Source organism: Carcharhinus amblyrhynchos, chromosome 15, assembly GCF_965287045.1.
Source record: "Carcharhinus amblyrhynchos chromosome 15, sCarAmb.v2.hapA, whole genome shotgun sequence".
In the NCBI taxonomy this organism is placed as follows: Eukaryota; Metazoa; Chordata; class Chondrichthyes; order Carcharhiniformes; family Carcharhinidae; genus Carcharhinus; species Carcharhinus amblyrhynchos.
In genome coordinates, this window is record NC_137338.1 from 15490728 (window position 1) to 15507520 (window position 16793).

The 16793-nt window shown below is 41.2% G+C and overlaps 1 protein-coding gene across 3 annotated transcripts in view; it reads right to left on the minus strand.

The window, feature by feature from the left end:
• LOC145353092 (POU domain, class 2, transcription factor 1-like) overlaps positions 1-16793 on the minus strand; it is a 207664-nt gene that overhangs the window by 30423 nt on the left and 160448 nt on the right. For all 3 annotated transcript variants that reach the window (XM_080203452.1, XM_080203451.1, XM_080203453.1), the window contains 3 exons: positions 8774-8915; positions 6345-6490; positions 3556-3735 (listed from right to left, as the gene is read on the minus strand). In XM_080203452.1, the coding sequence (XP_080059578.1) occupies positions 3556-3735; positions 6345-6490; positions 8774-8915 (468 nt within the window). The remainder of the gene's footprint in view (positions 1-3555; positions 3736-6344; positions 6491-8773; positions 8916-16793) is intronic.

Sequence of the window (16793 nt, forward strand, 5' to 3'; positions counted from 1 at the left end):
CACGGGTCTTCATCTGACTGAACAGGTCAATTCTTGACCTACAGATCTTTGGGCACATGGAACAGGATCTCCCAGGAGGGAGTCGGATCCAGAGTGCAGGTTCCTTAACTTTCCTTACCTGCTGTCACTCTGTCTCATCATAAAGATGCTGTGACTCAAAGCATGATGCAGCTTGATGGACAAGTTGCTGCCAATTTGTATGATTGGTAGCAAGCTTCTCCCAGTCATTAACGTCAATGGTGTCATCCTCCAACGAAAGCTTCAATGTGTCTTTGAGGCATTTTTTTTTGTCCTTCTCTGAAAAGCTGGCCATTTGAGAACTGAGAAAAACAAGACGTGGCAGGACAGATGCTTTCAACCGGCCGGACACAGTGTCCATCCAGTTTGCTGAAGTTGACATTGCAGGAGTTATGCCTAAATGCTTCTGAAGTTGGCATCAAGAATGGCATTAGCCTTTGTTCAAAGGTCCTCTCATTTTAAATTGAAGACGCAGCCCAGGCATTACTGATGGAATTTCTCTGGCACCCGTTTGTAAGGTTAAAGTTAAATTATTGGTCACAAGTAAGGCTTACATTAACACTGCAATGAAGTTACTGTGAAATTCCCCTAGTCGCCATACTCCAGCTTCTGCTCAGTTCAATGCAGCTAATCAGCATGTCTTTCAGAATGTGGGAGGAATCTGGAGCACTTGATGGAAACCCACACAGACACAGGGAGAATGTGCAAATTCCACACAGACAGTGGCCCAAGCTGGGAATCAAACCTGGATCCTTGGCGCTGTGAAGCAGCAGTGTTAACCACAATGCTACCGTGTCATCCTGATATATCATTGCTACATTGTTAGTCTCACTGCAATACAGGTCTCACTGCAGTACAACAGTGTGGGGATGACAACCGCTCTGTACACCATGATGTACCAAAACCAGATGTGCAAATCTGTACAATAATTGGAAGGGAAGTAGTAAGAGGATAATCTCACCATATTCCTTGGTGTTGATGTAGCTCGTTAGTTTTATAGTCTTGCTCCAAATAACCTCCACCTTCTTTTGAAATTCCTCAAGAACTAACCAGAAAGCCATTTCCAGTCTGGCTCTTGGTTATCATTTCATTGGTAGCCTTTTCAAAATCAGTTATGGAAGATAACAATGACCCTACTTTTTTCTCTCTCTCCTCACACCACTTACATATACGAACACACACATAGTTTCTCTTGAGCACTTGAAGCAGGATGGTTCAACTTGACTGGTTAGCATAAAGACCATTATGACAATAAACTTACTTGATCTGCAACTTTGGAAATTCTACCCAATAGCTCAATCGCAAGTTTTGAATTTGTCGGGTTACAGGATATTCAGACTTCAACAAGACGCCAAATCAGTCTCAAAGTTAGCCTGGAGAAAAGTGTCAGCTAAGACATTAAGCTTCTTACTCTAAATTTAACAGCTGTAATTACAGAAGGCTTCCTAAATAGAAGACAATCTTACATTATTCACAAACTACTTGCATACAACATTGGTTTAAACTGTAGCATGTTATCCAATAGAAATATTTAATTAGTCATAAGTGCAGTTATGGTAACACTGTTTTAGTCATATGCACTAAATTTAGTTGGAAGTGCTTCATTTAGAAACACACCCTCTCAGGGCAAGTAAGGTTGGATGATAAATGCCAGATTTGCCAGCAACCACATCCCAAGAATGTATATAGAAAGGGAAATGTACTTCACCTGCATATATTTACTCAAGCTTGAAGGGCCAATTGACCTACTCCTGCTCCTATTTTCTGTTTGTCTACCATTCAACGAGAAAACAGAACATTCAACATAATCAAAATCTTCTTCGTTAGGAAATAGATATAGTTTTAAGTAATTTATATTTGTACTTGTGCATGTTAAGAATAAGGTATAGTTCTAAGATTTAGTTTCATTTTTAAAGGTTACCTGCAAGTCTGAAAGTTTATTTCGATGCCTGCATTTTTAATGAAGGTTTTACAACTATAAAACAAAAGGTATGAAAAATGCCTAGGAACTAGGGGACTGCAGAGAAAAGCAAAAGCAGTTTGGCTTCAGTTGGAACAATGTGATCCAGAAGGAAGCAACTTTCCACAGAAACTGCTAGAACAGGCAGGACAGTACACAAGGAGAGAAAACAAGTGCCAGAAACTAAAGAAGTCCCAGAAATCAAGGAGAGAGACAGAAGCAAATTGTACAAAGAATTTCTGATAAAAGGAACAAAGAACTGGAATGTGGGGTGAAAGGTTTTCTTCAGTGGAGTGAAAAAGTGAGGAGCAGAGAGGGATTGCAAAAAGGCAAAGCTCAGAAAGCAGACAGTTGGTGACTCCTTAGTATGGGCCTGTGAAGCAATGGTTTCTGTTGGCATGGCTTGGTATCTGAGAGATCGTGTGGAAAGAAAGCTTGAATGCACGTGGTGATCCAGGGTGGAGGAACATGGAAAGGAGAGGCTGAAGTCCTGGAAGTGAATTCTTAGTGAAGTCGTCCGAGAGAAAGCATTGATTGAGAGAAGATTCCAAGGCGCGTTTTTCAAGAGTGGAAATCGGAAATCCTTGTGTGAAACATGGAGTTCCAGTGAGACCAGCTGGCTCACAGCTTGACGAGCATCTGGGAGGAATTGAGAAATCCATAGAAGTTATTTTGCGTGACACCTATCAATTGGTTTCAGACTGAGAGGTGTCTGACAACATTTTGTTTACTGGTTTACACAGAGTGCAAGACTGATTTTGTAACTTGTTTTATCCTTGTGAATCTGTATGTATCTGTAAAGGTATAATGGAGTGAAGGAGTCATGCAAAAATAGTTAATCTTTTCTTGTTTAATAAATGTTTCATTCTTTTGTTAAAAGTTCATCAGCTGATTCCTGTGACTCTGTACAGTAGCTGCCATCCACTTATCTAAACAAAAGATAAAAGTTAAGATCTATCAAACCAGGTTCCATCATGGGATGTCACTCGTCCAGTAGTATCAGCTGGGATTGCACACTTTGTTTTTTATTACCAACATTCAACAAATACACAAACACACACATGCATACAATATGAGCATTGAAATCATATGCCCAATGTGTATTATCCTCTTTATTTACTGTTGGGAAATGCAATTAGTCACATCTGGGTTCACAGTTACCCAAATGTGGCCAGTGACCAATATACTGACAACAGTGACCTAAAACAACCTTTGAAACGAAGCCATCTAAAGCCATTCACAAGCTATCCAAATTAAAGTATGCTGTATAATCCATGTGAAAATCTAAAGTTCTGGTTCATAAGTTTTGTTCTCTGTTTTGTACATTTTTTTCACTGTACATATTTCAAACTAACCTATAATACCCATGTCAGCTGGAACAGGTATATCAACTTTACAAAGTTTATGTTAGTGTGCCAAAATTCTATTTTCTGTACATCACAGCACGTTTACACAATTTACTTACAGCCAAGTTGCAGGAAACATTCTGTTAACTAAGTCTTGTGAACAGGAGTAGAAATAAAATTGGTATTTTGTGGCGAATTTATTTAAATTAGATTCTACATATGTTCTCCTACCATGGAGGTGGGGTTGTGAAAAATTGTTTTGGTAGAAGTGGTAGTGCCGCTGTTACTGCTGGGGGGATTAATCCGCTTCTCCTTCTGGCGCCTGTTACAGAACCAGACTCGGATCACCTCCTTCTCCATCTGCAACTGATCGGCAATCATCATGATCTCCTCCGAGGTAGGCTTTTGGTTCTGCATGAATGAAATATACTTTTTAATGACAGTTGAATAGAGATTTCTTTTACCATACCTAACACATAACAATGGTCAAAATTTGATAATTTTGTTATTTTATAATTACAAGAAACTAAATATATAAACGTATATCCTATTGCATTGCTCATTCATGTTTTGTCACTTGGAGCACACTTTTTTTTTGGTGAATAACATGGCCTCTTTAAGGTCACTGCTCTGGACAGGGAAAGATTTCAGTAGAAGAATGGGTTGGATAGTAATGGTTTCTCTTTGTAAAGAACCAATCATGATAAAAAAATGATATATGTAGTCTGACCAGTTTCTTATGAACAGCTCCAGTGAGGAGAGACATAAGTTAAGAAGTTAAAAAGATACTCTGGAGAAGTGAGGGTGTTCTCCTTAGAGAAGAAAGTTGAGAAAAATCTGATAGGGGTGTTCCGAATCATGAGAGGTTTAATAGAGTAGATAGAGAGAGACTGTTCCCATTCACAGAAGGATCAAGAACCAGGACATAAACTTAAAAGTTTATAGACTACAAAAAAAAGGCAACACAACCGAAAAACATTTTATACAGAGTGCTTATGCTTTAGATAAGCTGTCTGAAAGGGTGGCAAGGTCAGATTCAAATCGAGAATTTCAAAAAGGAACTGAATAAATACTCAGGAAACAAATTGTATGGCTATAGGAAATAGGTAAGCGGGACTGGCTAAATTTCTCTTGCAGAGAGCTAACATTAAAATTTGATAGTCCAAAAGGGCTAATTGCTGTGCATATTATAAAATTGTGTGTTCAAATAGGGCCCAAGTATGAAATCCATTATTTACTGCCATAACCTATCACTGGGACCTGAATAAGCTCAGCTTAATCAGGGTGGTAAAGGAAATAAAAGTTTTGTCTTCAAAGTGTTTAAGGGCATGAGTATCGTATGAGTATTGGTGATTACAGCATACGAGTGTTTCAACAGCCACAGACATAAGGAACAGGAGCAAAATAGGCCATTTGACCCTTCTAGACTGTTCAGCCATTCAACAAGATTATTTCTGATCTTCTGTCTCAATTCCACTTTCCTGCAATATGCTTTGATTTCCTTAGTACCCAAAAATCTTATTGACCTCTCTCCTGAATATACTCAATGACTGAGCATCCACAGCTGCCTGGAGTAGACAATTCACAACCCTTTGAGTGAATCAATTTCTCTTCAGTCATAAATAGCCAATTCATCATTCTAAAGACTGTAACTCTGTATTTTCGATTTTCATGTTGCCTTTGCTTCTAAGCATCTATCCTTTCAAGCCCCATAAGAATTTTATAAATGATCCATTTAAATATCTCTCATTCTTCTAAACTCCAAAAAATATAGGCCTCGTCCACTCAATCACTCCTCAAAGGATAACTCCCCATCTCAGGAATAGAACTCACATGCTGTTTTTTCAGGGATTTTGTGGATAGTCAGCCACCCTGATTACGATTCTGTGGTAATCAAATAATTTGAAGTCAAGAAACCCAGAATATAAAACTTCTTTACAAATTCTTTAATGAGTCCAGGGCTTGTAGAATGTACAGGTTCTTCAGAAGCTATGTGGTGTTGATTAGCAAAGGATTATTTTGATTCTTACAGATGATTTGCACTTCTTGGAACTGGAATTCTCAAATGTGGTACAAATCCCTCAGGAAACAGTTTTCTGTGGTACAGTATTAGCCTTATCTACCTAAAACATACTTGAAGGGCAGCAAGTCTTGACTCTGGTCAAATCAATTTGCTTAAAGAAACAGGATATGTTCCTGAAGGAAAAGCACCCAAGCTATAATAAGTGAACAAAAATTGTACTGATACAAAGATCTCAGCAGTCTAATTTTGGAGGCTCCGAAGTGTGGCTTGGGGTTTTAATGTTTATCGACTGGCTGAAAGAGAGCAGCTAATCAGAATGGCAAAATACAACAACTTGCAAAATGTTGATGAATAAATGTAATCAACTCTGTTCTTACTTGCATTCATATATCACTGGTACTGCCTCTATTTTTGGTGAATATGTGCATCTATTAAGATGAGAGAAGTCAGTTCCATTGAACAAAAACCTCCAATTATTTGGTCTCATAACTATTTGCAAAATTAGGTAATCTCTTATCTCCAATAAGCCTGAATAAAAGGAAGAGGTGACAGTACTGCTTCCCCATAACGAGAACAAGTGCATGTCCATAAAAATGGAGTTACAAGGTGGTGAACAGTTCTTATAGCCAGTTTCATGTTGAGTTATTCAATTAGTCATAAAACATACCCGAATGCAAACTATCATCTTTGTGGCTCACTGATTCATAAAGATGAGCCCAATAGTCCCTTTTTATCTACATCAAGGTTAGTAAAATTAGCAAGAAGAGACATTAAAATATGGCTTAATCATATCATTAATTATGAGTCAACGATGGGATAAGTCAAGATTGCACATCATTCTCACGTTAAACTTTGCCAAATATGGGAAATAAGTTAATTGTTTTATTTATATACCAACTTGAAGACAACACAGGCTAATGACTAATAAAAGTCAGAACTAAATATATCACACAATATTGGTTGCTCACTACCACGCATCTCAATGCTGGTTACTGACCTCCAGGAAACTCTTTTCTAAGGCCACTCGAACATTGGTCTCTATGCTGGTGCGTTTCTTTCTCCTGCGGCTCAGCCCTTCGATTCCTAGTCCTGGCGAAGCCAAGGAGCTGGGATTTGATAATGCAGTGTCTACTGACAAATTTTCTGTTTGAAGACAAAACAAAATGTCAGCCTACTAGATCTATCCATAAAAGTAATTGTTTGTTTAAATGCTGCAGAAAACCCAATGCTTAAATATTTAGATTTAGAGTTCATTTTCAGACTTTTCTGCTGGACTGGTCATTTATCAAATGCACAGTTATGCCGAAATATTTCAGGATTGCTGTAATATTTTACTGAAGTTCAGTATCCCTAGTAGTTAATACAAATACTAATTTGTTTTGGCCTATTGCACGAACACCCAGTTGAGCAGGGTAGGATACTTGTTTGAGCTTCATCACCATTTCTTGGTTCATGCCGTGAACTGAATGTATGGAAGCCTAAACGTAAGGAGAGCCTATCATTTTGCAGTATAGTACATTGTTTCAATGTTGTACAATTCTGAGGCCCACACAGCAGCACAACCTTTTAAAACAAATTTGATTTTAAATGACAAACACATAGGAAAGGGATACTGTTTTCGTTATAAACATTGCCCAGATGTTCTATATTAGAAAACTAGTTAAGTGAAGGACAGAACTGGAGCCAACCTTTACATAGTTTCTGAAGTATTTATTTACAGTGGAACTCACAAACATAGAGAAAATTGTGGGGAATCAAGGACTAATGACAGTGAGAAACTCAAGCGATTATTAGTAAAGGAATAGTGCTGGAGAAATTAATGGGACTAAAAGCTAACAATTCACCTGGACCTGACTACTCATATCCTCAGGTTTTAAAAGAGCTGGCTAGAGATAATTGATGCATTGGTCATGATCTTCCAGAACGGTCTCTGTGGATGGAGGTTGCAGATGTAAACTCTGCTGCTTGAAAAATGAGGGAGTAAACAGGGTGCAAAATGCTCATTTGTTTGACAACAGTATCAGGGAAAAGCTGGAATCAATATCAAGGATGCGGTAACAGGGTATTTGAAAAATCAAACTTAGGCAAAATCAATACAGTGCTATGAAACGAAAATCATGTTTTCCAAATCTATTAAGAAATTTCTGAGAGTGCAACTCACAGGCTAGATACCTGCTACTGTGGCTGCTATGGCGATTATATTCAAAGCAGCCATGTCAATTTATAACGTAATACAATTCAAGCTGCCAGGTCCAGGTCATACACAGCAGGCAAAATTTGGTCCTTTTATCAGGCTTAGGGTGGTCCTTTTATCAGGCTTAGGGTCTGAGTACTTTTTCTTTTATTCTTTCATATGATGTGTATTTCACTGATGAAGCCAGCTTTGTTGTCCAGCCCTAATTGTTCTTGAGTGGAGCAGCTTGCTAGATCATTTCAGAGGGCAGCTGAATTGACCATATTACTAGGGGTTTGGAGTGATACGTAGACCAGACTGGGTAAAGATGACACATTTCCTTTCAGTAGTGGATCAAATGGATTTTTACAACAGTCAGTGTTAGGTTCAAGGTCACTATTCTTAGACCAGATTTTATTCTAGATTTCATTAATTGAATTCAAATGCCATCAGATATTGTGGTAGAATTTGAACCCATATGCCCAGAGTATTAGTGTGGGCCCCTTGATTACAAGTCCAGTGATATTACCATTATGCCACTGTATCTCGCAAAATTATCACATCAGAACTGTATAGCCCCATTAGTTCTGTTAGCAGTAAGTTTGTTAGTCACATGTGTAGTCCACAGACAGCCTGATCACAGCTTCAGGGTTTCTCTCCCACAATGTTGAATTCCCGTGATGAAAGAAAACAAATATCAAAATGGAAAATGCTGCAAAATCTCAGAAGATCTAACAACAGCTGTGGAGAGAGAATAGAGCTAACACTTGAGCTTGAACGACCCTTCATCAGAGTGCCTGATGCATGATGTACCATCTACCAGATGCACTGTAGTAACTACCCAAAGTTCCCTCAACAAAACCTTCCAAACCTGCAACCTCTACCACCTAGAGGAGAAGGGCAGTTGATACGTGGAAACACCCACCTGTAAGTTCCCCTCCAGGCGACACACCATTTGGACTTAGAACTATATTTTTGTTTCTTCACTGTTGCTGGATCAGAGTCCTAGAACTTGCCCCCTAATAGTGCTGTGGGTGTATCTACACCACACAAAGTGTAGTGGTTCAAATAGGTGGTTCACCACCACGAATTAGGGATCGGCAAGAATAACGCTGGTTAGCCAGTGAAGCCTATGCCCCGTGAAAGGTAAAAATAAAGTGTAAAACTGAATTAGAACGAAGAACTTCGCTCAATTTGCTGACTCTCAGCATAGGAGTGAAATGAGAAAAAAAAGTGATGAAAAACTCTCAAACCTGCGTCATTCAACCATTTTTCAAGCAATGGTTTGAGTTTGCACATGTTCTTAAAGCTGAGGTTCAAGGCTTCAAAACGAGAGATTGTAGTTTGGCTGAAATCATTTCCATAGAGTTTTCCCATGGCAAGTCCTACATCACCCTGTCAAGAGACCAGTTCAAGTATAATTTTAATTTAAGAATACAATAAGATTGTAAGTGCTTAGAGCATATAATAACTCTTTAAATTAAATTGCTAGTTTTGCATATTACAGTCCATCACAAGCATATTTTAAAGAGGTTTGTAACTTCTTATAAGCTTACAAGGGTACAAGCTTGGTCACATTTCTTGTTTTAGTTGAATGGTAAAAGAACAAAATCATCTACGCTGGTTCGAAACAGTTCACAAATACACACAGTCCACTCCAATATGGAAAATAACCACATGATCAAGTCACCTCACCAAGATGACTGCTAATGTTTGTGAAGTAAAACCTCACAAACAGCTACATTCTTTAATGAGAATAAAAGGAGAAAATGGGAGGGAAATTCACTAAGTGCAATATGTTTATCTAACTCTCAATAGATTCAAGAATGATGTTATTACAATTTGAAATAGTTGCAGGCTTATATTTTACAATCAGCAGCAAAGCAATAGTGCTGACCTTGTTGAAGGCTATCTACAAAGATCTAGTAACCTATGTAGTCTGTTGACTTTCTTGACATTACACTGATTATAGCATCAGCTTGAGGGGATCTCTGGAATCCAGAAACACGGTTGGCAATGAACAGACTAAGCAGCCAAACACATTGAAGAATTGTCTCAGACAGCAAATCAGGAAGTTAAAAACACTGATTATTCTTCACTTCATAATTATTTTACAGAAAGTGAAATAAAACTTGGGTGATACACATGGGAGTAAGATAGAAGCTGAGTCATCACAGAAAAACTTGCATAGATAGCATTAAAGTTCCTGTACATTCAACTGATTTCAGAAGGCTTTCAATCAATGGGGACTTCGACACAGCACCCTGTGGAGAAGCAGGAATTACTGACAACAACCGCTGTATTTCCACATTTAAAGTGCGTGTGCAGATACCTGAAGTTATTATCAGTGTCACAATTGTAATGATGACAAGTGCTGATAGTTTTTCATCATTCTAAGCATAAAATCTGAACCCATAGATCTCAGAAGCTTTGGGGGCTACTTTCCCATCCCGACGCAGACATTTTTTGATGTGCTGGATGGGAGAATTGTGTGTTGGCCATTTTGAGGGATTCGTGCATGCATTCCCGATGCATGCACATCTCCCACAGCCTGAGAACAGGAGCAGTCGGGACTGTGCTGGAAACTGGCGGGAAGAGACGCAAGTATTTCAAATCTTTTTAAAATGTATTTTATCGGGCCTGGCACAAATTCTCCAGGCCCATTAGCCTCTCCCAATCCGCCAGAAGTATTTCACTCCAGTGGGAGTTAGAGTAGCTCCCCACCTGTAGGGAATTAGCGTGAGACCCTGCTGGAGTGAAGAGAGGCAATTGGGCCCTCTTCCCCCAAGGGGTTGGGCAATGGGGGGGTGCCCTTCAGACATGGGCATCCAGCCTGTATCCCCTGGCACAGCCCAAAGTGCCCATGCCCAGGGGGCACTTTGGCACTGCCTATCAGGCACTGGGCAGGGCACGGCACTCCAGGATGGGGTGTTTGGGGCTGGCCCAGGAATACGTGTGGGCTGCGACCGGCCAAGAGTGCAGCAGTGTGGGGGTCCCAGGCTGGCCAGAAAATGGGGATCAAACAGATCTGGCCACTGCATATGTGCAGAGTTCCGGAACTGTCAGACTTCGGCATGAATAGGCCCTGACCCCCGCCCAAGCTTTAATGAGATTCACAATTGTGACCTCCGCGTTGCACAGTGTATGGGAGATTCAGGTCTGAAGTTGAACTAAAAACAGTCGTGATTTACAACAGTTTTCCCGCCAATTCAGCACTTTTGGGAGAATCACCCCCTTAGTGTGTTCGGTGCACCATTTTCGAGTCATCATAAATGTTATGTTTGAATAGTCCCAATGATGTGATTAAATATTTAAATTGATTTGATTTTGCAGCACATTTCATGCATGTGCATCTTGTTAAGTACACAGTCCATGTTTTTCAGTACAACTTTGTGAAAAACTAGTATAAAGCAAAGAATATATTGAATTTTTGGGGTTAAAAAATACAGGCCAAGGCTAAAGCACCCTTTATAGCTTTTTGGGGGTCTTCACATAGATTTTCTGTTATTACAGACAGTATGTATTGCACTGCAACTTCTAGTGTATTGTGCACCAAGTAAAAGCTTAAAATGTTTTGCACATGAAACGTCAAAGTAAAATAACCACTGTTGTTTTGTTCCTTACTGGCATTTTCACTTCATTCAAGTTTTCACTGCTTTAGCCAAATTTTGCAACATTTTTCAATTTAATAATAATTTTTTCTATAAAACATTTGGAAAACATTTATCAATTTGAGTATTGCTGAATGTTGTTGATGCTTTGCTTCTTGCACTTATCAGGACAATTCACTGGAACACCAAAAGTAAAGACAATAACAATGTATACTTCATGAGAATTCATGAATTCACAAGAAGACTGATTAGTAGAGGGGTTGCCATGGAGGATATAGCAATTAACTGATAACTGACAGTGCACAACCAAGTTTTGTTTAAATTCACAATGTGGAGATGCCAGCGTTGGACAGTAAGAAGCCTCACAACACCAGGTTAAAAGTCCAACAGGTTTATTTGGTATCGCGAGCTTTCGTAGCACTGCTCCTTCATCAGAGTGAGTGGAATGGAGAGACTCCACTTTACTCACCTGATGAAGGAACAGCGCTCTGAAAGCTCGTGATACCAAATAAACCTGTTGGACTTTAATCTGGTGTTGTGAGACTTCTAACTGTTTAAATTCAAACCAGGCAATTTGATTCATCAAGGCATTGGCCTGAGTAATGAACCAGAGAATGGCTGTTACCCATTTTGTTTAGTTAAAATAGGCTCAATTATGTGTACATGTTCTTTTTCTCTGCAAAGAATGGGGCCCAGTGCTTTAAGATACATAGCTCCTAATGTGCAACAAGTGCATGACAGTGCAAGCCCAACCAACAATCATAAACTGGGTGTCAGTGTAATTCTTAGGATTGTTCAGCAAATGTTATCCAATGACAAATTCACATCTAATGTCAGACAGTGTGGTTTGAGTTTTGCAAATACAGGTTGGTTGAGTGGGGTCAATACCTTGTCTATTGCAAATTGGCAAAGGGACATGCTGTTTGATACGATCCGCCAGTCTTTATGGTGTATGGCCTACATACCTAGCATCACACCGGTACTTAAATTCATGCACCACATTACTCATGTGTGACAGGCAGACCGTCTTTTTTGACTTATCAGTGATGAATACCACTCATGTTATGACTGCAAAGTAGCAGCATAAAATGGCTAGATTTATCTGCTACCTAAATTTCTGGGATACCCCACCCTCCCAGGATAAATTGAGGTAGATTGGGTACTCGCCAGGACGAAAGTGGCGCCCTTAGACACATTTCAGACTCTACTTGTTCCTGTGGAGCAGCTTCGAAAGGCAGCGATTTTTGGGTGTGTGTGGAGGTCGCGAGTAAGGTACTTTTTCTTGTTTACATTTTTAACTTTTTATTTCTAGTTTAAAGTCGCGAGTAGCGGTGGTTTTTTTTTTCTTTTTTTGAATTAGTTAGAAACCGGAAGTCGTCACTAGGACACTTACCGGTATTTGTAGTTTTTTTTCGGGTCTCTGACCCTATAAATTGGCACAGAGAAGATACCCGATCCTCTACACTGGTAGAAAATCCCACCCTCCCACCTCCTCTAACCTAATTCTAAGTGTGTGGGAAGTTTTTTTTTCTTTTGTTTTCTTTTCTGCTGGAAATTGTTTCTGAGATGGCAGTTCAGGCAGTGAGCCGCACCTCCTGTGGTATGTATGTGGTGAGGGACACCAGTAGTGTTTCTGCTGATTATACCTGTAGGAAGTGTGTAAGATTGCAGCTTCTGGAGGAGCGTGTTAAGGAGCTGGAGTTGGAATTGGAGGAACTCCGGATAATTCGGGAGGCTGAGGCGGACATCGATAGGAGTTACAAGGAGATAGTCACTCTTAGAAATGAGTCTTGGGTAACTGCCAGGAAGAGGGGAAAGAAGCAATTGGGGGGACAATCCCCTGGGGCTGTTCCCCTCCAAAATAGGTTTTCTGTCCTGGAGGCTACAGTTGAGGAGGTATCAACTGGAGATAGCCAAAGGGAGCAGGTCTCTGGAGGTGAGCCTGTTGTGAAGGCTCAGGTGGTTAGGGGATGTAAAAGATTCGGCCTAGTGATTGGGGACTCCACAGTTAGGGGGACGGATAGGAGAGTCAGAGGTAATGGGAGGGACTCAGGGCTGGTGTGTTGCCTCCCAGGGGCTGGGGTCCGGGATGTTTCAGACAGGGTGTTTAGGACTCTTAAGGGAGAGGGAGATCAACCCCAAGTCATAGTTCATGCGGGGACGCATGACATAGGGAGGTTAAGGGAAGGGGATATTAAGCAAAACTTTATGGAGTTGGGGTGGAAACTTAAGGCCAAGTCGGACAGAGTGGTTATCTCGGGACTCTTGCCTGTGCCACGGGATAGTTTAGAGCGGAACAGAGAGAGGGAAAGTTTGAACTCGTGGATGAGGGGATGGTGCAGGAGGGAGGGGTTCAGGTTCTTGAGCAATTGGGCTCATTCTGGGGAAGGTGGGACCTCTACAGGAGTGATGGTCTACACCTGAATCAGAGGGGAACCAATATCTTGGGGGGAAAATTTGCAAAGGCTATGCAGTGGGGTTTAAACTGATTCAGAGGGGGGGTGGGATCCTGAGTAGCGGGGGTGAAAGTGAGGGGGGCATACATGGGGACTGCAATGCACGGCATCGTGGGGGTGAAGTGGAGCAGGGTTTGAAATGCGTTTACTTTAATGCGAGGAGTATTCGCAATAAAGTGGATGAACTTGCAGCGTGGATCAGTACCTGGGACTTTGATGTTGTGGCCATTTCAGAGACATGGATACAGCAAGGTCAGGAATGGTTGTTGCAGGTTCCGGGTTTCAAATGCTTCAGTCGGAGCAGAGGAGGAGGTAGAATGGGGGGAGGGGTAGCATTATTGGTCAAGGATTGTATCACGGTGTCAGAGAGGAAGTTTGATGAGGACTTGTCTGTTGAGGTAGTATGGGCTGAGATTAGAAATAGGAGAGGGGAGGTCACCCTGTTGGGAGTCTTTTATAGACCTCCTAAAAGTTCTAGAGAGGTTGAGGAAAGGATTGCGGAGACGATCCTGGATAGGAGTGAAAGTAATAGGGTGATTGTTATGGGGGACTTTAACTTTACTAATATTGATTGGAATAGCTATAGCTGTAGCTCATTAGAGGGGTCAGTTTTTGTGCAAAGCGTGCAGGAAGGTTTTTTGACTCAGTATGTTGATAGGCCAACTAGAGGTGAGGCTATATTGGATTTGGTGCTGGGAAATGAGCCAGACCAGGTGCTAGACTTGGAAGTTGGTGTGCATTTTGGTGATAGTGACCACAATTCGGTGATGTTCACCTTAGTGATGGAAAGGGATAGGCATGAACCTCGGGTCAGTAGTTTTAGCTGGGGGAAGGGTAATTATGATGCTATTAGGAGAGAATTAGGAAGCATAGGTTGGACTAGGAGACTACAGGGTCTCGGAACGTCCGAAATGTGGAGTTTTTTCAAGGAGCAGCTACTGCGAGTTCTTGATATGTATGTCCCTGTCAGGCAAGGAGGAATTGGTCGAGCTAGGGAACCGTGGTGCACTAAGAAAGTTGGTTCACTGGTTAAAAAGAAAAAGGAGGCTTATGTCCGGATGAGACTTGAGGGCTCAGGTAGTGCACTAGAAAGCTTTAGATTGGCTAGGAGGGAGTTAAAGAGTGAGTTAAGAAGGGCTAAAAGAGGACATGAGAAGACTTTGGCTGATAGGGTTAAGGAGAATCCTAAGGCGTTCTATAGATATGTTAAGAACAGAAGGTTGGTTAGGGCAAGATTGGGGCCAGTTAGAGACAGCAGTGGGAATTTGTGTGTGGAGCCAAAAGAGATTGGAGAGCCATTGAACCAATATTTCTCTTCGGTGTTCACGCAGGGGGACATAAATGTAGCTGTGGAGAACACTGGGTTACAGGGTTGTAAACTGGACAGTATTGCAGTTGATAAGGAGGATGTGCTAGATATTCTTGAGGGTTTGAAAATAGATAAGTCCCCTGGGCCGGACGGGATTTACCCTAGGATTCTCTGGGAGGCAAGAGAGGCAGTTGCAGAGCCTCTGGCTCTGATCTTCAGGTCGTCGTTGGTCACAGGTATAGTGCCGGAGGATTGGAGGATGGCGAATGTTGTCCCATTGTTTAAGAAGGGGAACAGAGACTTCCCTGGGAATTATAGACCGGTGAGTCTTACTTCTGTTGTGGGTAAGGTTTTAGAAAAAATTATTAGGGATAGGATTTATAGTTATTTGGAGAGTAATGAATTGATTGGAGATAGTCAGCATGGTTTTGTGGAGGGTAGGTCATGCCTTACTAACCTTATTGAGTTTTTTGAGAAAGTGACCAAAGGGGTGGATGGGGGTAAGGCAGTTGACGTAGTATATATGGACTTTAGTAAGGCGTTTGATAAGGTTCACCATGGAAGGCTTCTGCAGAAAATGCAGATGTATGGGATTGAGGGTGATTTAGGTAACTGGATCAGGAATTGGCTGGCGGATAGGAGACAGAGGGTGGTGGTTAATGGTAAGTATTCGTCATGGAGTTCAGTTATGAGTGGTGTGTCTCAGGGATCTGTTTTGGGGCCACTGCTGTTTGTAATTTTTATAAATGATCTGGATGAGGGTATAGTTGGGTGAATTAGTAAATTTGCTGATGACACCAAAGTCGGAGGTGTGGTAGATAGTGAGGAAGGGTGTCTTAGTTTACAGGGGGACTTGGACAAGTTGCAGAGCTGGGCCGAGAGGTGGCGGATGGAGTTTAATGTGGATAAGTGTGAGGTAATTCACTTTGGCAGGAATAACAGATGTGTAGAGTATAGGGCTAACGGTAGGACTCTGAATAGTGTGGATGAACAGAGGGATCTAGGTGTATGTGTACATAGATCCCTGAAAGTTGGGAATCAAGTAGATAGGGTTGTTAGGAAGGCATACGGTGTCTTGGCGTTTATTGGTAGGGGGATTGAATTTAGGAGCCGCAGCGTCATGTTGCAACTGTACAAGACTCTGGTGCGGCCGCACTTGGAGTATTGTGTGCAGTTCTGGTCCCCACATTATAGGAAGGATGTGGAGGCTTTGGAGAGGGTGCAGAGGAGGTTTACCAGGATGTTGCCTGGTATGGAGGGGAGGTCCTATGAGGAGAGACTGAGGGATTTGAGGTTGTTTTCGTTAGAAAGAAGGCGGCTAAGAGGGGACCTTATTGAAACATATAAGGTGATTAGAGGTTTAGATAGGGTGGCCAGTGATAGCCTTTCTCCTCGGATGGAGAAAGCTAGCACGAGGGGGCATAGCTTTAAATTAAGGGGTGGTAGTTATAGGACGGATGTCAGGGGTAGGTTCTTTACCCAGAGGGTGGTGAGGGATTGGAATGCCCTGCCTGCTGCAGTTGTAAATGCGCCTAGTTTGGGGGCGTTTAAGAGATCCGTGGATAGGTTTATGGATGGAAAGGGTTTGGTTTAGGTTAGAGGGTCATTGCTTTTTAACTGGTCGGTGCAACATCGTGGGCCGAAGGGCCTGTTCTGCGCTGTAATGTTCTATGTTCTACTTATCAACCAATCAGCACTTTCTTCACATGAAGTATAAGCTGTTGTCCTTTTACATTTTGTTTGCTTGCAAACTGTCCTGATAAATGCAAGACAAAAAGCTTTGACAACATTTTTTTTTCAGCAATACTCAAGTTCTGTCCTAACAAACAATTATTTATCAATTTAGTTTAACAATAAGATATTGGAGAATTCAGTCAATCACTACTCTATTTTGGAA